General features: G+C 61.7%; 1 protein-coding gene across 4 annotated transcripts; it reads right to left on the reverse strand.

Moving 5' to 3' along the window:
* Positions 1-1,086: 1,086 nt before the first annotated feature.
* SLC39A4 (solute carrier family 39 member 4) lies at positions 1,087-27,040 on the reverse strand. Of its 4 annotated transcripts, XM_073329881.1 has the most exons (12): positions 26,518-27,040; positions 23,211-23,495; positions 11,634-11,838; positions 10,538-10,788; positions 8,269-8,440; positions 7,715-7,887; positions 6,357-6,518; positions 5,629-5,736; positions 5,158-5,212; positions 3,836-3,988; positions 3,354-3,541; positions 1,087-2,298 (listed from the first exon to the last, which is right to left on the reverse strand). In XM_073329881.1, exons 1-12 carry the CDS (start codon positions 26,725-26,727, stop codon positions 2,167-2,169), a joined length of 2,094 nt encoding a protein of 697 aa, XP_073185982.1. In that variant the 5' UTR covers positions 26,728-27,040; the 3' UTR covers positions 1,087-2,166. The 4 variants fall into 4 exon arrangements, with proteins under 4 accessions (XP_073185982.1, XP_073185984.1, XP_073185983.1 ...); XM_073329883.1 differs by lacking the exons at positions 23,211-23,495; positions 26,518-27,040 and adding an exon at positions 19,484-19,730; XM_073329882.1 differs by lacking the exons at positions 23,211-23,495; positions 26,518-27,040 and adding an exon at positions 18,679-19,474.
* Positions 27,041-27,476: the final 436 nt, after the last annotated feature.

A 27,476-nucleotide genomic window follows, 5' to 3' on the forward strand; every position in this document is an offset into this window, starting at 1 on the left:
AGAGGGTGATGCAAAGTACCTACAGAGAAGTGACTGTGACCTCTACAAGTTTGAACTTGAGTAAAATATTGTTCTGTTTTAATTTAGGCCCATCAAATTATTTTACTCGAAAACCAAGAAAAGCTAACCCAAGGGAAGACGATTGCTTCTACATGAAGATAAAGACAGTATTTCTATAGTAAGACAATGTTTATGTAACTCTCAGACGAGGGAGACGTGATTCATAATTACATGAGAGTGCTCGGTTCTCTTTATTCAAGAATTTGTTTCTATGCTAATGTTGATTTCTCAGTGGTAGCTGGTAAACATGGCAAATAATTATGTTAAAATAAAAAAGGTGATTAAATAATTAATGTAAACTGTATTTGTGATTTCAAGTCCATTATAATTTAACTACCACTAACATTCGGTAAATCCAGAAATTAGGCCTCTATATATTATTAACCCCCTTGACCCCGCAAATAGACGTCAAAGTACGCCCATGGAGGGGACCATGCGTGTTCAGCCAGGGCTCATTGGCTGCCAGGGCTCCCTCCCGAGCCATCCGAACAGCTGTGGTTGGGGGGTGCAGAGCACCCAATTGGAGTTGGTGCATATGGGGCACGGCCCCAACCCCCAGCACCGCAGGCCCTGGGCCAGGAGCCACGTGGGCCAGAGTCTCAGGAAATCTCTCCCAGGTCAGGGAGGGAGGGCGGAGGGCAGGGAGCAGTGGGCAGGTGGGGCCTGGAGGGCGGAGGGTGGGAAGAGGTGGAGTGAGGGTGCAGCCTCAGGGAAGGGGGTGGGTCAGAAGTGGGAAGAGGCACAATGAGGGCAGAGCAGAAGCAGAGTGGGGCAGGGCTTTGGGGCAGAGCAGGGATGGAGCACCCCTTGGGGGAAAAGAAAACTCAGTGCGTAGGCTGTACCCCTTCCCAGGGACCGGCCCTGTGAGCTGCCAGCCCCTGGCACGGCCTCTGAGCAGCGGGCAGAGGGGGATGGAACCTTCAGCCACTTACGGGCCCCATTGGCACAGGTGCCTGGGCACGTCCCACCCCCCTGCCCCGGGCCCGTCACAGCCCCAGCCCTCGCCCACAGCAAGGCAGAGAGAGCTTGGGAGACGCATCGTTTTATTGTCCATGGGGCAGGCTGAGCTCTGCGGGACTCGGGCCTGGCATGAGCCATCACGGATCCCCCGACACAACCAAGCCAGTGGCCTCCTCCCAGCCCCTTCTGCTCTCCCCACTCCTGCGGGGCAGGGCTGAGTGTGAGCAGGGGGCGGCTCGAGGCTCCTTCACTGAGCAGCCGTGTGGGATCAGCGTGGGGCAGAGGGTCTGTGGGGGGAGTTTGGGGTCTATGGCTGGGCTGTGTGAGATGGTGGCGCCGGGAGGCCCCGGCAGAAATCGGGCCCCCTTGGGCCAGGCACTGAGCAAGCAACAGGCTGCTCCAGAGAGCCCCAGGCCATCCCTGTCCAGAGGGGCTGCCCAGCTGCATGGCCTGCAGGGCACCTGGGGTAGTTTGGAGGGGGTGGGGGCAGGGCAGCAGGACCTGAGCCAAGCCCCAGGGAGCGAAGCCACGCTGGGTGAGCAGTGCCGTGGGAGGGGCGATCCCTGGGGTGGGGGAAGAGTGTCCCTGAGATCTGTGTTTGGGGTGGCTGCCCTGGGTGTGAACGGTGCCTCACCTCGGAGTGCCCGCCCAGGGCCCGGGGGCTGGGTGTGAACAGTGCCATGCCTCTGAGTGTCCACGCGGGGGCTGGGTGGATGGGTGTGAACGGTGCCATCCCTCTGAGTGCCCACCCAGGGCCCGGGGGCTGGGTGTGAACGGTGCCATCCCTCTGAGTGCCCACCCAGGGCCCGGGGGCTGGGTGTGAACGGTGCCATGCCTCTGAGTGCCCGCACAGGGCCCGGGGGCTGGGTGTGAACGGTGCCATGCCTCTGAGTGCCCGCACAGGGCCCGGGGGCTGGGTGTGAACGGTGCCATGCCTCTGAGTGCCCGCACAGGGCCCAGGGGGTGTTGCTCTCCCAATAAATAGCACAAACAGACAGGGGCACAGGGTGCTCTGCAGACAGTCCACGGGCATCGCTGAAGAGCAGCCTCCCCTCAGTCATGCCCATTGCTTGGTTGTGCCCCTCCCCCCTGGAAGCAGCCCCACCTCCCCCTGTGGGCTCAGGTCCATGGGGGGCCGGGCAGGGGTCACAGCAGGGTAAGGTTCTCCTCATACAGGGACAGCAGCAGCAGGATGGCCCAGCCCCCCAGCAGGCCCAGGTTGTGCAGGGCGAAGAGCAGCCAGGGCCGCTTGTCCTTCACGTTCATCATGGTGGGCAGCTGGAAGGGAAAGGGGGGTTAGGGCAGGGCCTGCACCCACCGTGCCCGGTACGGAGCCGCAGCCTGGGGCGCGTGGCCCTGGCAGCCCTGCACTGTGAGGGCGACTCAGTCAGGGGCTACAGCACTGCAGGGCCCACAGCTCTCCCAGCAGGATTCACAGCGCCCACCACTGAAATGCAGCCACCTCTGGGGTGGGTCAGGGCAACTGGCTCACGGCCACAGCACCACTGCCCAGATAAATCCCAGCTGCAGGGGGGGCCGAAGGGAAGCGCCCACACTGGGGTTCGGCCAGGACAGGGGGCTAAGGCCCCAGCAGCGGGAAAGTACCCTGGGAGCTTTGCTGAGTGCAAGAGAGCAGGGGCCTGCGTTTCACGTCTCATCCAAAAGGCAGCGCCCCGTCGCGCTGGGCCGGCACACCACAGCCATTAGGGACCCTGAAGGGAGCGCGCCCCCTAGCAAGTCCCCACCCCGCTTTCGGCACCACAGCCCACAGGGATCCGCCCTGACTGGGCGCGTGCTCGCTGCACTGCCCTGGCTTCCCCGCAGGGCTCCCAGCCATGGGACGCCCTGGCCAGCCCGTGGAGCTGAGGAGCTCTGCCAGAACCCCCGGCCGGGAGCGGGAGGTCGGTGCCGGTGGGCTGGATGGAGGGGGGCGGGTGTGACAGGGAACGGCGGGGGAGGGCTAATGAAAACGAGGGGCATTGAGGAGAAAGCCAGTACTAGGCTACCCCCCGTGCCACTATGCCGACACCCTTCAATCCCGACCCGGAGCCCCCTGCTTGCCCAGCCCTGGGCTCCCCCCTCCCTCAAGCTCTGCTGACACCCCTCAGTCCTGACCCGCAGCCCCTGCTAGCCCAGCCCTGGGCTCCCCACTCCCCCAGCTCTGCCGATGCCCCTCAATCCCGACCCGCAGCCCCCTGCTAGCTCAGCCCTGGGCTCCCCACACCCCCAGACTCAGCTCTCAGCGGGACCCTTGGATTAGGACTCTCGCGAGCTGGGCGTGGGGGCAGGGCAGGGGTCCGTAGCCAGGGGAAGCCTGTGTGCGAGCCGCTCACCATGTCGCAAAGGGCCACGTAGAGGAAGAGGCCCGTGGCCACGGTGAAGATCCAGGCCTGGAACTCCTCGCCCGTCGTCACCGAGAGGGCGATGTAGAGGCCGAGGAAGGCGGTCAGGGCGCTGCCGAAGTTCAGCAGCAAGGCCTTCTTGACGCTTAGCCCCGCGTGCAGCAGAGCCGCGAAGTCCCCTGGCAGGGCGGGAACGAGAGCCCGTCAGCGGGGGCTGCCATTCGCCTGGGCGGCCGGTCACCCCCCACTACGCCAGCCTGGGCTGGGCGTCACCTCCCCTGGCTGGCCCAGCCGGAGCCTGGAGTCACCCCGCAGCTAGCCCGGTAAGAGCGGCTCTGAGCCGGTCCCGGGCCGGAGTCCCTGGGAAATTTCCCTTGGGGGTCTGGGCTGAATACCCCGCAGCACGGCCTTGGGGCAGCCCAGCGCTGGCTGAGCATCCGGCGACTCCCCCACCCCCCGGGGCAGCCGCCCACCTAGCTCGTGCGGCAGCTCGTGGCACAGCACAGCCAGCGACGTGGCCAGCCCCGTCTTCCAGGAGGTGGAGAAGGCGGCCCCCACGGCCAGCCCGTCGGCGAAGTTGTGGATGGCGTCTCCGATGGTGATCATGTAGGGGATCATGCGCTGCTCTGTGGAGTGAAGGGCAGTCAGGGCTAGGCCAGGGGCCAGTCCCCTCCCAATGGAGAGACCACCGCCAGCCTGGGGCCCCCCACCCCACATACCCAGACCCCCAGGCCCAACCCCCAGGCCCCCTGCCCCACCCACACCCCCAGTCCCAGCCAGCCTGAGTCCCCTGCCCTGCCCACAGCCCCAGGCCCAGCCAGCCTGGGACCCCCGGCCCCACCCACCCAGACCCCCAGGCCCAGCTTGCCAGGATCCCTGCCCCCTCCTGCACAGGCTCAGCCCAGCGACCCTGGTGCCCGTCTCTGACAGCAGTGAACGGCGGATACTTTAGGGATGGGTCATGAAGCCCCAAAGACCCTGGTGGCCCCAGGCCTGGTGCCTCTGCTGGGGTGGAACAATGTCAAGCCCTTGTCACTGTGTGAGTGTGAGAGCAGCTCCCACACCAGTGGCCTAATGGATAAGGCACCAGCCTCCGGAGCTGGGGATTGTGGGTTCAAGTCCCACCTGGGTTGGGGGGGGGGCAACAAATATTTCTGCTTTTCCCAAACCGCTAAGCTGGGGGGTGAGTGCACCAGGGGCAGCGAAGTGCCGGGGGCACCAGGCAGGAGCAGCAGCAGAAAGATGAAGCCCCAGGGCTGCGGGTAAGAGGCTGTAGGTCCCACCTGCCCTGGCCCCCCCAGACACAGGGTGGCCCCTACCCCAGGGATTTCCTCCGCTCCAGCCTTCCGGTGCCTGAGCTGATCCTACCCCCGCTGGGTGGGGTCTGATTGGGGGTTCCGAGGTTGGGGTGGGGGGATCTGATTGGGGGGTGTTGGGGCTGGATGGGGTCTGATTGGGGGTTCCGAGGTGGGGTGGGGGGGTCTGATTGGGGGGCATTGGGGCTGGGTGGGGTCTGATTGGGGGTTCCGAGGTTGGGGTGGGGGGTCTGATTGGGGGGCGTTGGGGCTGGGTGGGGTCTGATTGGGGGTTCCCAGGTTGGGGTGGGGGGGTCTGATTGGGGGGCGTTGGGCTGGGTGGGGTCTGATTGGGGGTTCCCAGGTTGGGGTGGGGGGGTCTGATTGGGGGGCCTTGGGGCTGGATGGCGTCTGATTGGGGGGTGCTGGGGCTGGAGAGTGGCACCGAGGGGCTCACAGGGCTGGCGCCCCTTGCGGGGTAGAGGCCCTAACTCACTCACCCCGGGTGCGTCTCCCCTGCCCCGTTTTGCTGAGACTGGCTTCCTCCGCGGTGACCTGGAGGAGGGAGGGATGGACAGGGAGCGTGAGGGTTGGCCCTCACCCGGGGGAGCCCTCTGCTGGCAGCAGCTGCCTGAGGATGCCCCGTGGGGCCCAGACCTCCACCCGAGCAGTGACCCTGGGACCCCTGGCCACACCCCCAGCAGGGCCAGGCACAGCCGGCATGGGACACGCGCCCCGCTCCGCCCAGCAGAGGGCAGCCGTGAGCAGGACCCAGAACTGCCCCTAACCCCTTCACTGCCAGGCCAGCCCCAGAGCTGTGCCAGGCTGCGAAGTTAGCAAGGGGGAGGCGACGTTCAGGGACATGCTCACCGGGCTGTACCTGGCGCTGCCCAGTGGGTGAGGTCCACCTGGCTGGCCCCGCCCTGCAGCCTGCGTCATCCCCCCCCACCATCCGGGGGGCTGGGCCTTACCAGGTCAGCCTGCGAGGCTCCTTTCTCCTGCTTCTTCCTCTTCTGCTCTGCCTGGTAGAGCTGCAAGGTCATGGCGTGGTCGTGCGGGTGGCCCCCGCCAGCCTCCTCCTGCCAGAACAAGACACACAGCTCACCCAGCGCCCTCCCCCCCGCCATGGCACCGATAGGGAGCGGCCCCCGGGCCCCGCGGGCACCCGCCTCCCGCAGCCCAGGGCATGGAGCACCAGCACCACCTGTGCCCAACGGGAGGCAGGGAGGCAGCCAGGCAGCGCCTGACGGGGTGTTGGCTAAGACGCGGGGAAAGGGCCAGGAGATCTTTAACCCATTCCAGCAGCACAGTTCCCACTACCCCCACCCCCTGGGGCATTGGGGTGAGCGCTGCCTGCCAGGGGAGAGCGCCCCCTGCTGAGCCCCCCTCCCAGCACCCCGTGCTGAGCCCCCTTCCTGCAGTACAGCACCTCCTACCCCACCCAGGGCATTGGGGTCAGGGCTGAGTGCCAGGGGAGAGCGCCCCCTACTGAGCCCCTGCCCCATTCCCTATACCTCAGCGCCCCCTGCTGAGCCCCTGCTCTGCTCCCAGCACCACAGCACCCCCTAGTGCCGCACTGGGGCATTGCGGTCAGCACTGGCTGCCAGGGGAGAGCACCTGCTTTTTCTGTGAATCCCGCCCCTCCAAAATACCCCATCTCCCTCCCCCACCTGCCCCCTGCCTCCGTCGCCCCCCAAACCTTGGGCTCGTCGCCCCCCAGGACGCTGAAGAACTTCTCCAGGAGGAAGAAGGCATAGATGCCACCCAGCACGGCCAGCAGCTTCCAGGTGGTGTCCCTGGGCCCGGCCTCCTCAGCCCCATGCGCGTGCCCCTCGTCCGCGTGCGAGTGCAGGCCCAGGAACTGCAACGACAGCACTAGGGAGTCTCAGCCGGGGCGGGGAATCGCTTGGGCACGCTGGGACTCCCCCTCTCTGCCCACGCACTCCCCGTGTGTAAGCACACGCCCCTGCCATTGCCACACACCCATGTGCATTCTCCCCCCCACCCCGCCACTGGCCAGCACGCATGCAGCCATCTGCACACCCACGTGCACTCACTCTCACGTGCCCATACGCACTCGCATGTGCCCTCATGAACACCCACGTGCCCATAGCTACACCCACATGCACACCCACGTGCCCATACGTACATCCATGTTCACACACTCTCACATGCCCGCTGTGACGAAGCAGAACTGTTCTTAATGTTCCTCTGAATAGTGTGGGGGTGCCTCAGTTTCCCCTAGGCAGTTCTTAAGTATCTAGGGGGTGGGGTAAGGGTGTATGATCGTTGCAGAGCCCTAGAGGGCAGATGTGTGCAGGGGTCTGGACACAGAGAATGGCCGACACCCTGTTTCCTGGCCACTGATGGCCTGGGCCCTTCCCCCCTGCAAGGTGAGAGCTAAAGGGTTGGAGAACAAAGGGATCAGGTGACCCCCTGGCCCAGGAAAGGGACAAAGCCCAGGGGAGGAGGGGGCTGGAGGGGGAATCAGTTTGGGGCTGGCTGGGGACATGGAGTGAAGTGCAGACGGGGTTCTCTGGCTCCCTGCCCCCCAAAATGGACCCAGCTGAGGGGTCCCGTTCTCTGCACCTACAAGCTCTGTGTTAGACCATGTCCCTGTCGTCTAATAAACCTTCTGTTTTACTGGCTGGCTGAGAGTCCCGTCTGACTGTGGTGTTGGGGGGCAGGACCCTCTGGCTTCCCCAGGACCCTGCCTGGGCGGACTCGCTGTGGGAAGCGCACGGAGGGGCAGAGGAGGCTGAATGCTCCGAGGTCAGACCCAGGAAGGTGGAGCTGGGTGAGCTGTGTGTCCTGAAGACAGGCTGCTCCCAGAGAGGAGACTGCCCCAGAGTCCTGCCTGGCTTCATGGGGAGCAGTTCCAGAGCATCGCCCGGGGACGCCGGGACACCCACACACACTCCCACGTGCCCGTACACACACCCATGTGCACCCGCCCCTGTGCCCACGCACACAGCCACCGGGGTGCTCACCCACGCCCATTTCCGAGCTGTGCACGCAGTGCCCAGGCGCGGACCCCCGGCTGGCCCGGCAGCTCACCTGGGGGATGAGGTGGAGCAGGGCGTCCCCGGTGAGTGAGCCCACGGCCAGGCTGACAAAGCCCTGGATGACGTAAGGGTAGGTGCTGGCACAGACGGTGCACAGGAGCAGGACGATGCCCAGCAGCGCGCACAGGCAGATCACCAGCGTGGCCAGCGAGCCATAGATGTACCCTGTGCAGAGAGCGGGTGTCACCCACCCCGGCCCGCACAGGGCAGGACGCGGTACTCCCAGCCAGCCCGAGGCCCCCGCCCAGCTCCTCCCCCAGGCACTTGAGGCAGGAAGGAGCTGGGGTCTGCCCCCGCAGGGCACAGGACGTGGGAGGGGGCACTCGCTCTTAGCGGCTGTGGGGACATGGGGCACCGGGGCCACCGTATCCCACCCCACAACCAGCTGCTTGGAAATGGAGAGATCTCCGCACGCCCCGGGGGCTGCCCCTTGTTCTAACCCAGGCGGGACATAACACACGAGCACCGCCAAGCCCAGCCACGGGGCCCCTCTCGCCTGGCAGCCCCGGCTCGGCACGGAAAGCAGTACAGGAGACAGGGCCTCACTTTCTGCCACGGTCAGGCGGCCGCTGGGCACGCTCAGGTGAAGGACAGAGCAGGCCCCGCTGAGCTGCTGCTGGATCAGAGCCGGGCTGAGGCTGGTGAAGTCCGGGCCAGAGATCCCTGCGTCGGCCTCAAGGCTGTAGATCTCCAGGAGGTCGCCGGGGCTCAGACACATCTGGAAACACAGATGGTGAGTTACTGACGGAGTCAGGGGCACCCAAGCCACGGATCTGAGCCCCCCACGGCCCAGGGCCCTCAGCCAGTGGATAGCGGCCTCTCCAGGGCTTTGTCCCAGCTCCAGCGACATGGGTCTAGCCCACCCTCAGAAGGTTTCCTGCTTCTCAGCCTGCTCTGCCCTGGTTCGCTGCCAGCCCGAGGCCCAAGCATAACGCTCTTGCTGCCACACTGCCTGGGCTGGTGGCTCTTCATAGAATCATAGACTATCAGGGTTGGAAGGGACCTCAGGAGGTCATCTAGTCCAACCCCCTGCTCAAAGCAGAACCCACCCCAACTAAATCATCCCAGCCAGGGATCTGTCAAGCTGGGCCTTAAAAACCTCTAAAGATGGAGATTCCACCACCTCCCTAGGTAACCCATTCCAGTGCTTCACCACCCTCCTAGTGAAATAATGTTTCCTGATATCCAACCTAAACCTCCCCCACTGCAACTTGAGACCATTACTCCTCCTTCTGTCATCTGCTACCACTGAGAACAGTCTAGATCCATCCTCTTTGGAACCCCCTTTCAGGGAGTTGAAAGCAGCTATCAAATCCCCCCTCATTCTTCTCTTCCGTAGACTAAACAATCCCATTTCCATCAGCCTCTCCCCATAAGTCATGTGTTCCAGTCCCCTCCTCATTTTTGTTGCCCTCCGCTGGACGTTTTCCAATTTTTCCACATCCTTCTTGTAGTGTGGGGCCCAAAACTGGACACAGTACTCCAGATGAGGCCTCACCAATGTCGAATAGAGGGGGACGATCACATCCCTCGATCTGCTGGCAATGCCCCTACTTATACATCCCAAAATGCCATTGGCCTTCTTGGCAACAAGGGCACACTGCTGACTCCTATCCAGCTTCTCGTCCACTGTCACCCCTAGGTCCTTTTCTGCAGAACTGCTGCCGAGCCACTCTGTCCCTAGTCTGTAGCGGTGCATGGGATTCTTCCGTCCTAAGTGCGGGACTCTGCACTTGTCCTGTTGAACCTCATCAGATTTCTTTTGGCCCAATCCTCCAATTTGTCTAGGTCCCTCTGTATCCTATCCCTCCCCTCCAGTGTATCTACCTCTCCTCCCAGTTTAGTGTCATCTGCATACTTGCTGAGGGTGCAGTCCACGCTCTTTGCTTCCTGCCACTGAGACCTGCCCCGAGGTCTGTGACTGCCCTTTGCGCACCAGACAGCAGGACACGACTCCAGCCCCAAACTGAAACGTGGGTGTGAAACTTCCCTATCCCACAGCTTTGCCCCCAGGCCTCTGCCCAGCCAGTCTGCTGCCAGGCAGTACCCACTGCCCTGAGAAAGGCTGTTCTCAGCCCTGGGAGGGGAGCGTGGCTAGAGGGAGCCTGGGAATCAGGACTCCTGGGTTCTGTTCTCGGGCTGTGGGACAGCCTCCCACTAGTGGTTCTGGGGAGAGCAACTGAATTGGGGTTAGGAAGGAGAGAGCTGGATGCGTTTCTGGTGGGTGGCTGGTGATGGTGGGGGCAGGGCTCGGCAGCCCAGGACACACTTCCGGTTTGTGTCTATGCTTCAGGGCTTCAGCCGGCCACCGGCGGGTTCAGGAAGGGATCTGTCCCAGTGTATCCTTGGAGGATTTATCTCCTTCCTCAAGCACTGGGGATGGCAGTCCCTTTCTCTGGTGTTTGGCTGGCTGGTTCTTGCTCACATGCCCAGGGTCTGACATCCCCACATGTGGGGTGGGCAAGGAGTTTCCCCCCAGTCAGACTGGCAGGGACCTCAGGGGGGTCACCTTCCCCTGCAGCACTTGCCAGGATTCGCTGGGTGTAGCTCACTGGGACACTGCCCTGCCATTGCGGGGCCTCGGGCACCGGTACCCCTCAGTCCCTGCTGTGCTCTGCCTGTGGGCTGGGGTGCATCGGTCACGTTTCAGCTGTGGGGTTCGCATGGGGGTGCTGGGGGCCTGTGACACCTAGGAGGTCAGACTATGATCTGGGTCCCTCTGGCCTTTAACCCAGTGATTCTCCAGATGCCCCTGCCCTGGACTCTGGGTCCCTCGGGCAGCTGACCTGGGGAGAGCAGTGGCCCTGCTGCCTACCGTGTCCCAGACAAGACCGGGATCATCCAGCGCCCGCTGCCCGGGGAGGCTCCGTCTCAGCTTCCTGAGCGTGTCGCCGGGGTGCGGGTCCAAGTGATCGTCGGGGTCTGTGTGATCGCCGTGGCGCTGGCTGTCATGGGGAGCTGATGCGGGCTCCGTGTGGTGATCGGCATGTGATTCATTGTCATGGTGGTGGTCCGCGTGCTCATCCTCTGGCCCCAAGGCCAGATGGCCCATCAGTGCAGTCAGGCCTGTCCCAGGGCAACCCTGTCATGCCAGCTCCCTGCCCAGTCGCCCCCGGGCAGGAGCGGCCCTTCCCCTGCAGCCTCCTGCCCTGTCCCCTTCTAATCCTCCCTCACCCCAGGGCTCAGAGCTGGCTGGGGCCCGGGGGAGCTGGCTGGGGCCCGGGGATGCTGGCGCACAAGCTGCCCAGAGCTCCAGGAGTGGGCAGCCAGGCACCATTGACGTTGTCAAGTGGAACATGGCCGGGGAAATTCATCCCGGCTGCTCCCCCCCACCCTGGAGAGGGCGTTGCTGAGGCAGAGGCTGGGATGGGGCTTTGCAGGAATTTCGCCCTCTGGACCCGGCTCCCGCGGCGAGTGGGGAGAGCCCAGCCAGGCTGTCGGGAGCCCAGGTCTCTGGGGTGCAATGGGGACGCATTAGCCTGCGTCACACCATCGGCCTGCCGGGGGCCAGAGCAGGGCTTTGCCCGGGGGCCGCTCAGAACTGGCACCAGTCCTGGCCTGGAGTGACAGCAGGGACCGGGCTCATGGCTGTCCCTGAGCCTACCACCGGAGAGCGCCCTGCTCACACCTGGAGCCAGCAGATGGCACACGCCCCGTTGGCAGGGAAACCCGTGCCAAGTGCCCGCTGGCCACGGAGCTGAAGGGCTGCAGGACCCATCCGCCTGTGCCATCCTTTCCCACGGGGTGGGGGCTCAGCAAAGCACCGTCCCCACCAGCCGTCCCCCTGGGGACCCAGCCCTCCCCCAGTGGCCTGCTGCAAAGGACTCTGGGGCCCTGCAAGGAGGAGCCTGGGGGGCTGGGGAGGAGAACTGAGCCCTCGGTTACCCCTGGCCACAGCTGCCCCAACTCACCTGCCAGCGTGAGGTTCTGGGACTCGTTGCCGTAGTGACGAAAGATGTACCCCAGGAAATAATGGGGGGGCGGCAGGGCGTGGAAGCAGTCCCCCATCAGCGCATGGTACATGACCGTCACCAGCATCTTCCCGGCCACGTCAGCCGTCACCCGGCCAGAGACCGCGGCGCTCTCCTGCAGGACATGGCCCGCGTCCAGGCACGGCTGGGGGGAGAGTGCCGATGAGAATGGCTCCCAGCCCAGCCCCACCTCCGCCCCATGGGTCTGGGCTCCCCCTGCAGCTGTGGCGGGTGGATTCGCGGTGCGGGGGGTGGGACACACAGGGTAAGGAGAGCGAGAAAGCGCCCACCAAGAGGAGATGAGAAATACCAAAGGGGGGTATCGGGGGGGTGGGGGAGTCTCCTGCTTTTTTCAGCAGCTGCTGGGTGTTTGCTCTGCGAGTCTCCCGTAATCCCCTGACTCCAGGGCCTGGAGCTTTAGGACCCCCCCAGGTACCATGAGATGTGCCTGTCACGGAGTGTGGGGGAGTCCAGGCCCTGCACCCCTCTTCCTGGGATCCACTGAGACTCTCAGCCAGCCAGTAAAACAGAAGGTTTATTGGACAACAGGAACACAGTCCAAAACAGAGCTTGTGGGTACAACCAGGACCCCTGAGTCAAGTCCTTCTGGGGGAGCAGGGAGCTTAGACCCCAGCCCTGGGGTTCCCTGTGTTCCTCCACCCTGCCCCAAACTGAAACTAAACCCCTGCAGCAGTTCCCTGCTGCAGTCTCCGTCCACATTCCTGGGCAGAGGTGTCACCTCCCCCTTCCCCTCCTGGCTCAGGTGACAGGCTCTCAGGTCTCCCATCCCCAGGGCACATTCCCAGGTCAGCACTCCCCCCTCCCTGCTGCGTCACATCATCACATCTCTCCCCCCTTCGAGACTGAACTGAGCGGGGTCACTGTGACCAGTGACCTGGGGAAGTTCGGGGCCCCCTCTCCGGAACAGCGCATCCGCTATCAGGTTGGCACTTCCCTTCACGTGGACCACGTCCATGTCGTAATCCTGCAGGAGCAGGCTCCATCTCAGGAGCTTGGCGTTGGCTCCTTTCATCTGGTGCAGCCAGGTCAGGGGAGAGTGGTCGGTGTAGATGGTGAAGTGTCGCCTGAAGAGATAGGGCTCTAGTTTCTTGAGGGACCACACTGCGGCCAGGCACTCCTTCTCGATGGCCGCGTAGTGTTGCTCCCGGGGTAGCAACTTCTTGCTCAGGTACATGATGGGGCGTCTCTCCCCCTTTTCATCCTCCTGCATTAACACTGCCCCCAGTCCCGTGTCGGAGGCGTCGGTGAACACCATAAAGGGCTTGTCAAAGTCTGGGTTTGCCAGAACTGGGCCACTGACCAGAGCCTCCTTCAGTGCCCGGAAACCCTCCTGGCACTGCTCGGTCCAGACCACTTTGTCTGGCTTCACCTTCTTGTATAGCTCAGTGATGGGGGCGGCTATGGCGCTAAAGTGGGGCACAAATCTTCGGTAGTATCCTGCCATCCCAATAAAGGCTTGGACCTGCTTTTTGGTGTGGGGAGCAGGCCAGTCTCTGATCACCTCCACCTTGGCTGGTTCCGGCTTTAGGCGACCGCTCCCCACCCGATGGCCCAGGTAAGATACTTCAGCCATCCCCACCTTGCACTTCTCCGCTTTCACAGTCAGCCCAGCCCCCTGGAGTCGGTCCAGCACTTGTCTAACCTGGGACACGTGGTCCTCCCAGGTCTGGCTAAAGACACAGATGTCATCAATATACGCCATGGCAAAACTCTCCATCCCCCTCAGGAGCTGGTCCACCAGGCGCTGGAAGGTGGCCGGCGCTCCCTTGAGGCTGAAAGGCAGGGTCAGGAACTCCTAGAGCCCCAGAGGGGTGATAAAGGCCGATTTCAGCCGGGCATCTGCATCCAGCGGCACTTGCCAGTAACCCTTTGTAAGGTCCATGGTGGTAAGGTACCGAGCTCCTCCCAGCTTGTCTAGGAGCTCGTCCGGCCTGGGCATGGGGTAGGCATCAGATACAGTGATGGCATTGAGCTTCCGATAGTCCACACAGAACCGGACCGACCCGTCCTTTTTGGGGACCAGCACCACCGGCGAGACCCAAGGGCTGGCCGATGGCTGGATCACCCCCAAAGCCAGCATGTCCCTGACCACTCTTTCCAGGTCCTGAGCAGTTTTCCCTGTGATTCGGAAGGGGGGGCATCTTATCGGCGGGTGCGACCCTGTCTGCACCCGGTGGACAATCAGATTAGTGCATCCAGGCTGGCTGGAAAACAGCTGTCGGTACGGATGCAGCACCCCCCTGACCTCAGCTTGCTGGGCAGGGGTTAGCTGATCCGAGAGGGGAATTGTTTCCAGCGGGGAACCAGCTCTTGTCCCAGGGAATAGATCTACTAAAGGGTCATCTCCCTGCTCCTCCCACTGTCCACACACGGCCAACACCACATTCCCCCTGGCATAATATGGCTTCATCATATTCACATGGTACACCCGGCGGTGGTGCGCCCGGTCCGACAGCTCCACCACATAGTTTACCTCATTGAGCTGCTTGATGACCTTGAAAGGGCCCTCCCAGGCGGCCTGTAGTTTGTTCTTTCTCATGGGGATGAGAACCATCACCGGATCCCCGGTGGCGTAGGCACGGGCCCACGCCGTGCGGTCATACCAGACCTTCTGCTTCCTCTGGGCTCTGGCCAGATTCTCCCTGGCCAGGCCCATGAGTTCAGCCAGTGTCTCTTGGAAGATCAGGACATACTCCACCACTGACTCTCCGTCGGGAGTGGCCTTCCCCTCCCACTCGTCTCTCATCAGGTCCAGGGGGCCCCTCACCCTCCTTCCATAAACAGTTCGAAAGGCGAAAATCCAGTCGACTCCTGGGGCACCTCCCTGTACGCGAACAGCAGCTGAGGTAAGTACTTGTCCCAATCCTGCGGGTGCTGGTTCATAAAGGTTTTCAGCATCATCTTTAGCGTCCCATTGAACCTCTCCACCAGCCCATTGGACTGGGGGTGATACGCTGAGGCCCAGTCGTGCCGGACCCCACATTTCTCCCACAAGCACCGGAGCAGGGCCGACATGAAGTTGGACCCTCGGTCTGTCAAGACTTCCTTGGGGAACCCCACTCGGCTGAAAATGGTCAGGAGCGCATCTGCCACGGTGTCTGCTTCGATGGAAGCTAAGGGAACTGCCTCAGGGTAGCGGGTGGCAAAATCTACCACCACCAGAATGTATTTCTTCCCCGACCGGGTCGTCTTGCTGAGAGGCCCCATGATGTCCATGGCCACCTTCTGGAAAGGCTCCTCTATGATGAGCAAAGGTCTCAAAGCCTCTTTCCCTTGTCCTGGACCTTCCCCACCCTCTGACAGGGGTCACAGGATCGGCAATACTGCCAGACCGTGGTAAAGACCCCGGGCCAGTAAAAGTTCTGTAGCAACCTCTGCCGGGTGCGCCGGATTCCCTGGTGCCCTGCGAGGGGGATGTCATGGGCCAGGGACAGGAGCCTGCGGCGATACTTCTGGGGGACCACCAGCTGCCTCCTGATCCCACAGGACTCTACTTCCCTTGTGGGAGCCCATTCTCGGTACAGGAACCCCTTCTCCCACAGGAACCTCTCCTGGCAGCCTCTCCTCATGGTCCGTCCCACCCTGAGGTCGGCCAGGTCCCTGAGCTTCCGCAAGGAGGGATCTTTCCTCAACTCGGCCTGGAACTCAGCGGCTGAGGCAGGGATGGGGCCCGGTTCCCCCTCAGTGGCCGGGTCTGAGGCCTCAGCCTCTCTGAGCCGTGCCCCTCGGCCCTCCCTCCCCACCAGGGTAGGGTCCTGCGCCTCCGGTGTGGTACCCTCCCCAAGGTAAGGGTGCAGTGCCCCTCGCCGGCTCTGGCTACGCGTCACAACCAGGGCGGTCTGGGGCTTGCTTGGCTAGTCCTCTAGGTCTCCCCCCATCAAAACCTCAGTGGGCAAATGGTGGTGTACCCCCACATCCTTGGGGCCCTCCTTGGCCCCCCATTTCTGGTGTACCCTTGCCACGGGCACCTTAAATGGGGTCCCGCCCACCCCTGTCAGGGTCAGGTAGGTGTTGGGCACCACCCGATCTGGGGCCACCACCTCGGGCCGGGCCAGCGTCACCTACGCACCCGTATCCCAGTATCCATTGACCTTCCTCCCATCCACCTCCAGGGGAACAAGGCACTCTCTCCGGAGGGACAGCCCCACGTCCACCCTGTAAACCGAGAACCCTGAGTCCAGAGCCTCCAGCCCTCTGGCGGAGCTGGCCTGGGGTACTCTTCCCTCCTGAGCAGGTGGTAAACTGGCAGCCCCCCTTGCCTGAGCCCATCTGGGTCCCTACCCAGTTAACCCTGGGTAGGTTGGGTCTGCTCAGTCTGTCCCTGAGCCTGGGGCACTGGGTCCGTACGTGGCCTCTCTGGCCACAGTGATAGCAGCTTAGGTCACGTTGGTCCCCTCAAGCAGGTCGGAGGGTCCCGATGCCAGGCGTTCCCCTTTGGAGGGGGTTCTCCCTATTTCCCCGCTGGGAGGCCCCATGGTGACTCTCTCTCTGCATCGGGGGGCCTGTTCTTTTGGGACTCCTCCCGGCTACCCCCTGACCGACTGTTCACAAACTCGTCGGCCAGCTGCCCTGCGTGCTGCGGGTTCTCTAGCTTTTTGTCCACCAACCACAGCCTCAGGTCGGAAGGGCACTGATCATACAGTTGCTCCAGTACGATTAGGTCAAGCAGGTCCTCTTTAGCTTGGGCCCCAGCTGTCTACTTGCGGGCATATCCCTGCATCCGGTTGACCAGTTGTAGGTAGTTGACTTAGACGTTTTACGCTGACTCCGGAGCCTTCTCCGGTGCATCTCGGGGGTCAGCCCAAACTCATGGAGCAGGGCCTGTTTGAACAGTTCATAGTCCCCTGCCTCCGGCCCTTTCATTTGGCTGTACACCTCCACGGCTTTGGGGTCCAGTAACGGGGTGAGAGTCATAGAATCATAGAATCATAGAATATCAGGGTTGGAAGGGACCTCAGGAGGTCATCTAGTCCACCCCCTGCTCAAAAGCAGGACCCATCTCCAATTAAATCATCCCAGCCAGGGCTTTGTCAAGCCTGACCTTAAAAACTTCTAAGGAAGGAGATTCCACCACCTCCCTAGGCAACGCATTCCAGTGTTTCACCACCCTCCTAGTGAAAACGTTTTTCCTAATATCCAACCTAAACCTCCCCCACTGCAACTTGAGACCATTACTCCTTGTCCTGTCCTCTTCCACCACCAAGAATAGTCTAGAACCATCCTCTCTGGAACTACCTCTCAGGTAGTTGAAAGCAGCTATCAAATCCCGCCTCATTCTTCTCTTCCGCAGACTAAACAATCCCAGTTCCCTCAGACTCTCCTCATAACTCATGTGTTCCAGACCCCTAATCATTTTTGTTGCCCTTCGCTGGACTCTCTCCAATTTATCCACATCCTTCTTGTAGTGTGGGGCCCAAAACTGGACACAGTACTCCAGATGAGGCCTCACCAATGTCGAATAGAGGGGGACGATCACGTCCCTCGATCTGCTCGCTATGCCCCTACTTATACATCCCAAAATGCCATTGGCCTTCTTGGCAACAAGGGCACACTGCTGACTCATATCCAGCTTCTCATCCACTGTCACCCCTAGGTCCTTTTCCGCAGAACTGCTGCCTAGCCATTCGGTCCCTAGTCTGTAGCTGTGCATTGGATTCTTCCGTCCTAAGTGCAGGACCCTGCACTTATCCTTATTGAACCTCATCAGATTTCTTTTGGCCCAATCCTCCAATTTGTCTAGGTCCCTCTGTATCCTATCCCTGCCCTCCAGCGTATCTACCACTCCTCCCAGTTTAGTATCATCCGCAAATGTGCTGAGAGTGCAATCCACACCATCCTCCAGATCATTTATGAAGATATTGAACAAAACCGGCCCCAGCACTGACCCCTGGGGCACTCCACTTGACACCGGCTGCCAACTAGACATGGAGCCATTGATCACTACCCGTTGAGCCCGACAATCTAGCCAACTTTCTACCCACCTTATAGTGCATTCATCCAGCCCACACTTCTTTAACTTGCTGACAAGAATACTGTGGGAGATCGTGTCAAAAGCTTTGCTAAAGTCAAGATACAACACATCCACTGCTTTCCCTTCATCCACAGAACCAGTAATCTCATCATAGAAGGCGATTAGATTAGTCAGGCATGACCTTCCCTTGGTGAATCCATGCTGGCTGTTCCTGATCACTTTCCTCTCATGCAAGTGCTTCAGGATTGATTCTTTGAGGACATGCTCCATGATTTTTCCGGGGACTGAGGTGAGGCTGACTGGCCTGTAGTTCCCAGGATCCTCCTTCTTCCCTTTTTTAAAGATTGGCACTACATTAGCCTTTTTCCAGTCATCCGGGACTTCCCCCGTTCGCCACGAGTTTTCAAAGATAATGGCCAGTGGCTCTGCAATCACAGCCGCCAATTCCTTCAGCACTCTCGGATGCAACTCATCCGGCCCCATGGACTTGTGCACGTCCAGCTTTTCTAAATAGTCCCTAACCACCTCTTTCTCCACAGAGGGCTGGCCATCTACTCCCCATGTTGTGATGCCCAGCGCAGCAGTCTGGGAGCTGACCTTGTTCGTGAAGACAGAGGCAAAAAAAGCATTGAGTACGTTAGCTTTTTCCACATCCTCTGTCACTAGGTTGCCTCCCTCATTCATTAAGGGGCCCACACTTTCCTTGGCTTTCTTCTTGTTGCCAACATACCTGAAGAAACCCTTCTTGTTACTCTTAACATCTCTCGCTAGCTGCAGCTCCAGGTGCGATTTGGCCCTCCTAATTTCATTCCTACATGCCCGAGCAATATTTTTATACTCTAGAAACTGGAGCCTGTCCACAGGGTCAACCCTGTGCATCTCACAGGCATTCTCAAAGGCTGTCAGGAAGCTATCGATGTCCTCCCCCTCCTTACACTGGGCCAGGAAGCACTTATCAAAGCTCCTTGCAGCCTTGGGTCCCCCCACACTCACCGCAGCCGGGACCCCACTGCTCCTCAGCCTGGCCAGCTCCAGCTCATGCTGTCTTTGTTTCTCCTTCTCCTGACATTCCCTCTCCTTCTCCTCCTGCTCATGTTGACGTTGTTTTTCATGATCCTCCAGCTCCCTCATTTTCATCTCCCTCTCTCATTCCAGCCGCCTCTGCTCCAGGGATGGGGAGCTCCACCGGGAGGATCCCCTGCTGGCTGCCAGGGTCAGGGTGCCCTTGGTATTCACTGGGCTTCCCCCAACCCCTCCCCCAGGCATAGGTAGGAAGGGTCTTGGGATGTCCTCGGCAGCAGTCTGACCCCCCCCCAGTACGGTCAGGCCCCAGGGCCCATGCTGCATCCACCGGGCAGCTTCCTTCAGGGACAGGGATCGGGTCATCCAAGCGATCCCTCTCCTCCAACTGGGCAATCAGCTGTTCCTTGGTGGACCTCCCAGTGCGCAGCCCCCTCTGCCTGCACAGCTCCACCAGGTCGCTCTTAAGGCGTTTAGCGTACATCTCCCTGCTGGCCACTCGCAGGACTGGGCAGTTTTCCACTGTTTCCAGGAAGAACCCCGAGGGTGCCAGTCCTTCTTGAGGTCACCACCTCTTTGCCAGGGTCGAGCTGCAGACTCCTCCGCCCCTGGGACCGCTCGCTGCAATCCCCCGGGGGACCCTGTTACTGCAAAAGTCCTTCTTTCTGGTCATACACTCCCAGGGGTTAACCGCCCCCTGAAACCGTCTCTCTCTGAATCTTCAGCACACCTGGTCCCCGTCAATCCCCCTTTGTGTTACTGTTCCCAAGTCACTTACTGCAGGAAGTGCCGGTCATGGGGTACAGTAGATCCCACCGCTGGCACCAGTTGTCACGGAGTGTGGGGGAGTCCAGGCCCTGCACCCCTCTTCCTGGGATTCACTGAGACTCTCAGCCAGCCAGTAAAACAGAAGGTTTATTGGACAACAGGAACACAGTCCAAAACAGAGGTTGTGGGTACACCCAGGACCCCTCAGTCAAGTCCTTCTGGGGGAGCAGGGAGCTTAGACCCCAGCCCTGGGGTTCCCTGTGTTCCTCCACCCAGCACCAAACTGAAACCAAACCCCCCCAGCAACTCTCTCCTGCAGCCTCTGTTCACATTCCTGGGCAGAGGTGTCACCTCCCCCTCCCCCTCCTGGCTCAGGTGACAGGTTCTCAGGTCTCCCATCCCCAGGGCACATTCCCAGGTCAACGCTCCCCCCTCCCTGCTGGGTCACATCGTCACAGTGCCCTAGAGGTGAGATCTGGTGATAGGGGGAGGGGGGCAAGGCGTTACCATGACAGCGACAGACCAGGGTGTCCCACAGGCTCCCGGGGGGGACCTCAGCCCCTCTCCCTACCCAGTGTTGAGGGGGGGGTCACAGTTTGTGGTTTGGATTCCCCTGCTGGGCTCTGCCAGCCAGTTCCAGCCTCAGCCCCAGGAGCTGTTTGCTAACAAGTGTAACCAGCCAATTTCCTCCTTGGCCGCAGTCCCAGCTCTCTCGCCAGCAGCCCTGGCAGCGTCACTTGGCTGGAAAGGGCCCGGCTCACGCGGCCGCCTCGCTCCAGCTCTTGGGTGGCCCTTGGCACCACACGGACTGTCCCATGGCCTCGCCTGAGCTGCTCCGGGGCAACGCAACCAGCCAGTGACGGGGGCAGCCAGGCGGAGACACGGTGTCTCGAGTCAGCAGGGGTGACTGCTGGGGCAGGTGGGCGGGTGACAGACTCCTGGCCCCATCCGCACTCCACTGACGGGCACAGGGCTCGTGAGCAGAGGGCATTGGGACTGGAATGGGCCAGGATCCCGGCACACAAAACCACTGGGCAATCGGACCTGGCTGTGAGTGCTGTCCTCAACTGCGCGTTGGTGTTTTCCGAGAGGGACTCTAAGCTGACTTGCCCCCCACACACACCTCGCGCCCCACCTCTGCCAGGGACCACAGCAGAGCCGTGCCACGGGGCTTGCATGACTTGAGTTTAATAGTCAGTGCTGGGCAGGGGGTTGGGGAGGACGGAGAATGGGACTGTACAAAAATACAACGCAGTCTACGTCAGCAACTGGTGCACTGCAGAGCAATGCAAACCTACAGAGCACCGCACCCAGCTTGTTGTGTCAGAAATGGTGTTAACATCCCGACTCCAGTGTGTGGCCACAAAAATCCGGCCCAATCCAGTGGAACAAAGAAGGGGGTCGCTCCTGTTTCCTGCCCAGCAAAATTTCCCAGATGGTAACAGCCCGCAGCAAGAACAACCCATCGCATGGCTGGACAGTGCTGTGTCGAACTAGTGACATGGCACTTCTAGTGAAGGGCTCTTTTGTGATGTCCCTGCTCCAAACGCCTTCTTATAGACACAGCACTGGCAAATAGCCTAGTTACTCCGAATCAACTGAGAATTATACCCCGCAGTCAAAGTCCCAGACCCAACCTCTCCAGGCCCATGCTCCCCGCCATGGAGCTAAAGCCCCGAGCCCTGGTGCTCCTCTCCGCCCAATGGGGCTAAAGCCCTGAGTCCAGAGGTGAAAGTAAGCCAGTCCTGTCCAGTATGGCGTACCGGCAAGAGCCAGTACGCAGCCAACCATATTGGCAGGGGGCAGCTTCCCCAGGCCGGCAATTTAAAAGGGCCCAGAGCCCCGGGCCCTTTACATCACTGCGGGAGTCCTGGGGTAGCGGTGGCGATTTAAAGGGCCCAGAGATTTAAAGGCCCCACCCCCTTCACCCGAGGCCCAGCCCCTTCTGGTCGAGCCCCCCTGCAACTCAGGACCCCGGCCCTGCGTATGGGCAAGTCCCTTAAGTTCCTTTCACCCTGCCTGAGCCCCAGCACCCTGCCTGTGGGGCTAAAGTCCTGAGCCCTGGTGCCCCCCGCACAGGGTTAAAGCCCAAGTCCTGCCCCCTCCGAGGGATAAAGCCATGAGCCTGGAATGGCGGGCGGGCGGGGGGCTGCTGGGCTCTGGGAAATAGTCTTTGAGGATTTAAGCCCTGGTCCAGTACATGAACGGGGCAAAGTTGTTACTAGTGTCCCAGGCTCTAGATATTTCCATGAATATATTCCAGCCAGTACAGCCCCTCTCCGATCCGGCCCCAGGTGGGAGGACTGGCAGGGCTGGGGATGGTACACAGAGCCCGGGAGGAGCCAGTTTGAATCTAGCCCCAAAGCCGTCCAGTCGTGGGATTTATCTGAACCGGCCTTCGAGGGGGATCGCAATTTGGGGCCCTGGTTAGGGCTCCGTGGAGAGATGCTCTGGCCTCCCCTCCCTCCCCCGTCATTCCCTTGCGGTACCCGGCTGTGGGTGTGCTCAGTGGTTTCGCTCTGCGCCCTCCCAGCGCTGGTCCCAAGGTGCCATGCAGCAGGGTCCCTGCCTCCCCCATGGGTTTGTCAGTGACCTGTCCCTGAGCCCGTGTCTGCTCGTGCACTGCTCAGCCAGGGCCTGGCCGGGGGCACACGCCCGCACGCGCACGTCGTGAATAGGCTGCGTACGGCAGCACGGCTGCTTCGCTCCGCGATCGTCTCATTGTTCCCGTTTGCGCTCTCCACCTGCCGTCTCTGCCCGTCCTCGAGGGGGAGCTCTTCAGGGCAGGGAGTGATGTTAGTACAGAGCCCAGTGCAATGGGGCCTGGCTACGTCTACACTGGACACTCAGCTTCGTACCCAAACCCCCCGTCTATCCACACGCAAGCCAATCTGAATTGGGTCAGACACCACTCAGGAGCTGCTAGAGGGTGGGTCACAGCCCGAGTCCCGCGGTGAGCCAGGTCCCAGCCCTGTCACTTGGCTCAAGCTGCAGAACCAAGTCAAAAGGGCTGCGTAGTGCAGTATGGACCTGTTGGCTCTTGACTGGGCTGTGAGACCCATAGTGCGGTACGGACCCGTTAGCACGACTGGGAGACCCGGGTCCAGCAATGGTAAGCCCAGGTTTACAATGCAGTGTGGACGCTGAAGAGCAGGCTTGGAATCACGTGCGCCCAAGTCCCAGAGAGAAGGCAGTGTAGACACACCCTAAGTGCTGCTGAATACAAATAATCATGCTCTAGCAGGCGTCACTCGGTGACACTGTGATGCACAGTTTGCCGCGTTTGCAGTGAGTGAGCAAGGGTTCAGTCTTGGGAGAACTGTTTCGGTCCTGGGTTTGTGGAGCTGTGTGAGCTGCAGGAGTTTGCTCTGTATCAGGGTCAGTTCTTGAGGCACAGTAGCTCCCTGGGAACTGGAATCAGATTCCTGAAGAAGGGATTATCCTGTACACTGTTTGACCCCCTTCTCCCCCCACCCCCTGTTTTCCAGGACCGGTGCATGTATGTGAATAAACAAGTCACTCTCAGAATAGACCAAGGCCCCGTGTCACTGATTTCTCTTCCGCTGAGAAGCTGACCTGCAAAGCACCAGATATCTGCTGCCACTTGGCAGAGGGCGAAACTGGGGTCAGAAGGGGCAATAACAATAATAATAAACAGATCTCATTCCCTGCAGTAGGGGGCAGCAGTGACACACACATGATTCCCCAGCAGGGGGCAGTCACACACACACTCTTACCTGGTGCCTGTCTGCATCTCTGTAATTCTCCCGCATGCCTCCCAGCAGCTCCGCCACTTTCTCCGCCGTGGGCCCGGCAGTGGGATTCCCGCTGGAGAAGCTGGTGAGGAAGGCCCCGGCCTCGGCCACCCACCGGCCGCCCCTCACTGCAGCGCAGGTGGCCGCGGGGTCTGTCAGGTAGAGCAATACGCCGGCGCCCAGCTGCGGGAGCTCCGCAGCCGTGAGGTTGGCGTCGCCTGTCCCTGCCTTGCCCACAAGCGTGAAGACGTCCGGCACGGAGATGCACTGTGGGGAGAGGGGCAGAGCTGGGGCTGGTATGCACCACACCGCGCTGGGACCCAGCAGCCTCTGGCCATCGGTGACAAGCTGTGACGATGGCCTGGGGACTGCAGAGCCCACTGAATGCCCAGCGTGCCCTGCCACGCCTGCCCTTGGCTGCACTGCGGTAACTACCCCGATCCATCTGTGGGGTGGTGAGCCCCTTGAGGTGACGTGTGGCCCTGGGGTCAAAGGGGGCATTTTACCCCAGCTTCAGACCTTGGTGCCCTTGGGGCAGTGAGCCTGGGGCCCGAGGAGCTGGGATCCCCAGCACAGGGCCTGGCTCCAGGCCGTTGCTGAGTCTCTGTGTGAGCTTTGGGCCCGGCTGCTTCCAGTCAGCAGCGGGGAGCTGGGGACGGGTCTAGGCCAAGGGTTTCCAACCTTTCCCATCCCTTGAGGGGGACAGGGTGGCCCCTGGGCACCATCCCTGGCTGAGATCCCTCTGAGAAGCAGCAGCCCTGGGGATCACAGGGCTTCCCTTATTCTAACAAAGTTCTCATTCTGCATCAGAAGAAAGCGGCTCTTGCTGGGGTTCTGCACCAGGACGGTCTCACAGTCGGACACCTGACATTGGCACCCAGACGCGGGGCCGGATTCTGGGACGTGCTGAGCACCCAGCAGCTCTCGGGGGCGGTGGGCACCGGGCACCTGTGTCCAGCAGGCCGGTTGTGTTTGCCACCTCATGCCTCGGTTTCCCCATGTCAGGTGGGGGTAAGGCTGGGCTCGCTCGTGAGCTCGCACACCAAGCTCTTGGCAGGCCCGATGCACTGAGACGCCCGCGTGTTGGGGACAGGTCCGATGGTGGCCAGGTCAGGAAGGGACCCTACTGCTAACCTGGCCCCAGGGTAGCCCTGTCCTAGGGGACCGTTTGCCTCTTATCTACCTTCGGCAGCTCTTATCAGGCGAGCAAGGCTGGCTGGGCATCGTGTGTGGATGCAAAGCGCGCGGCCCCCGGCAGCAGGGAACGGCCAGCTCCCGGCTTGCTCTAGCTGGAGTCACTGCATTCATCTACAGTGCAAAACACGCCCCCCCTCCCCCCCCCGGGCAGCCAGTCTCAGAGGCCAGATCTCCAGCCTCGGACAATGGCCGTGTAGCCGCGCCGGCTTGGCCGCACCTACACACTGCACACCCCCACTGCATGCACACATCCGTACACACTGCGCACCCCCACTGCGTGCACACACACTGCACACCTCCACTGCGTACACACACACACACGTACACACTGCGCACCCCCACTGCGTGCACACACACTGCACACCTCCACTGCATGCACACACACACACGTACACACTGCGCACCCCACTGCGTGCACACATCCGTACACACTGCGCACCCCCACTGCGTGCACACACACTGCACACCTCCACTGCATGCACACACACACACGTACACACTGCGCACCCCCACTGCGTGCACACACACTGCACACCTCCACTGCGTGCACACACACACACGTACACACTGCGCACCCCCACTGCGTGCACACACACTGCACACCTCCACTGCGTGCACACACACACACGTACACACTGCGCACCCCCACTGCGTGCACACACACTGCACACCTCCACTGCATGCACACACACACCTACACACGGCACACCCCCACTGCGTACACACACACACGTACACACGGCACACCCTCACTGCGTGCACACACACTGCACACCTCCACTGCTTGCACGCACACACCTACACACTGCGCACCCCCACTGCGTGCACACTCACACCTACACACGGCACACCCCACTGCGTGCACACACACACCTACACATGGCACACCCCACTGTGTGCACACACACACACACCTACACACTGCACACCCCACTGCTTGCACACACACACACCTACACACTGCGCACCCCCACTGCGTGCACACCCCCACTGCGCACCCCACACTGCGTACAAACGCACGTAGTTTACATATGCTACACACACACATATAAACAGTGCACACCCCACACTTCCACAGTGCTCACATGCCAGACACAAGGAGACCATGCAAACAGAGTGCACGTGCGCACACGCACACTCACACACTGGACGGCGCACAGGCCCTGTGCCCCTCGGTTGGCCATGGACACCCAGGCGAAGCAGATGTGCCAGGCTCCCGAACTCTGAGCCTTGCTCCCTTGCAGTGCAGGCCAAACTCCCACTGACTTCCTGGGGAATTTCCCTGACCAGAAGCTGCCCAGGATTTGGCCCAGTCAATGGTAATAGTCCGAGTCACCTCAGTAACGGCAGCCCTGGGCAACAGCCGGAGCCCGCCAGGCGCCGCTGAGACAGACGCAGTAGAATCGAGGCCACAGGCTGGCTCTGCCCTGGCAGCCCCTTGGCACTTGCCCCAGCCCTGTGCAGGTCCCCGGCTCCACCCCGCTCCTGCAGACCCGCCCCGGCCAGTCTGGGCTGATTCTGCTCACAAGGGGCTTGAAGTGCCTGCTCCCGTCTACACTAGCTCCCACCGGGCTGGCGCTGGGCCGGTGCAGGCAACACCCCGGGGGAGGAACCTGCCCGGGAAACGGGCCGAGGGGCCGGTTCTGTGTCTGGGGACAGACGCCCTGTGTTTGCGGCAGGGGCGTAGGGGGTGGCAAACTGTTGGGAACCAAGGAGCTGCCTCCCCGCCCCTCCCGGTGCCGGAGCTGTCCTGGATCCCAGCCCCCAGCCGGGGCAGCCAGGAGACCCTCCCGCCCCTGCCCCCCCCATGCTACTGGCAGGACTGGACGCACTAGGCTCCCCCATCGCTCAGGGCGATGCTCCTCCGGCCAGAGCCATCCCTGCTCCCCCGCCCTTAACATCTCCCCATTGCGTGGCACCCCCGCCTCTCCCACCCCAAGGCGGGGCACTCCCCGTGAAGCCCGACCCCCCGGCGGGGAACCTGCCGTTCCTGCTGCCTCGCCCCTCCCGCCCGGGCTGGAGTTTGCCCCGGCCTTTGCTCCCAACTCGCAGAGGAAGGAGGGGAGCGGACTGCGCCTGGCTGCAGCCTTACCTTTCCACACGGCACTGCTGGGCACTGCACACGGGCCGCCACGATGCTTAAGAGGGAGTCCAGGGCAGCATGGGGCAGAGAGCCTTCTCCCGACGCCAGCAGGGCCCACACGCTCTGCAGCACCTCCTCCTGGCTGGGCACCGGCCCCCCTCGCCCCAGGCACATGGCCCCCCCCAGGCAGAGCAGAACCAGGGGCACCGGGAGCGCCATGGCAGCGTCCTCGAGGGCTGCACGGGCTCGGGGAGACGCAGCGGCTCCGGCCAGGCTCCCCGGGGCCAGAGAGCCAGAGCTGTGGGGAGCAGTGGCTCTAATCCGGCAGGTATTTGCTGCTGCCGGCTGTGATTGGCTCAGGGTGAGATTGCCTCGGGTTAACCATTCCACAGAACCCGTCCAGCTCTGCAGATCCTCCTGCGATAGGGGCAGGGCAAGGTGGCTCCGAGTTACCCAGCCCAGCCAGGGAGTGGCGGGGCTCTGCTCTGCCAGGAGAGCGGGCACGGCCCCGCTCCAGCATCGTCAGCAGAGCTGCCCCCGCCGGGAGGAAATGAGCAGGCAGGACCTGCTCTGAGGCTATTGCCCAACACGGCTCCAGCCCCGGCCCTGGAGACAGGACAGCTCATTCACCCAGTGGCCCCAGCTCTTCCACGAGGAAGGAAAGGCCTGCACGGGGCAGACGCATGGACGACAGGCTCCTGGTCCCCGCTCCACCGCCAACCTGTGCCAATCCTTTCCCCTCTGTGCCTTAACTCCCTCCCCTGGAGGACAAGCCCTGTCTCCCACATGGGGACGGTGTGGGTTTGTGAACAGCAGGGATGGTTCTGCTGGAGATGGGCACTTCACTCTGCCCTGGCAAGCCCCGACCGCCACACCGGCCTCGTCAGCCCCAGCACGCAGCACAGCCGGGGAACGGGCTCCTGGGGAAGTGACTCACACAGGGTCATGCAGTGAATCAGTGGAGAGTT

This window comes from Lepidochelys kempii, chromosome 2, assembly GCF_965140265.1.
Source record: "Lepidochelys kempii isolate rLepKem1 chromosome 2, rLepKem1.hap2, whole genome shotgun sequence".
Classification (NCBI taxonomy): domain Eukaryota; kingdom Metazoa; phylum Chordata; order Testudines; family Cheloniidae; genus Lepidochelys; species Lepidochelys kempii.

Coding starts and splice junctions, on each gene's coding strand:
- SLC39A4 (XM_073329881.1), bottom strand. CDS start 26,727: ATGGCGCTCCCGGTGCCCCTGGTTCTGCTCTGCCTGGGGGGGGCCATG. Junction 7,888..8,268: donor CCGCCTGACCGTGGCAGAAA/GTGAGGCCCTGT, acceptor CTCTCTGCACAG/GGTACATCTATGGCTCGCTG. Junction 2,299..3,353: donor ACGTGGCCCTTTGCGACATG/GTGAGCGGCTCG, acceptor TTTCCCTTCCAG/CTGCCCACCATGATGAACGT.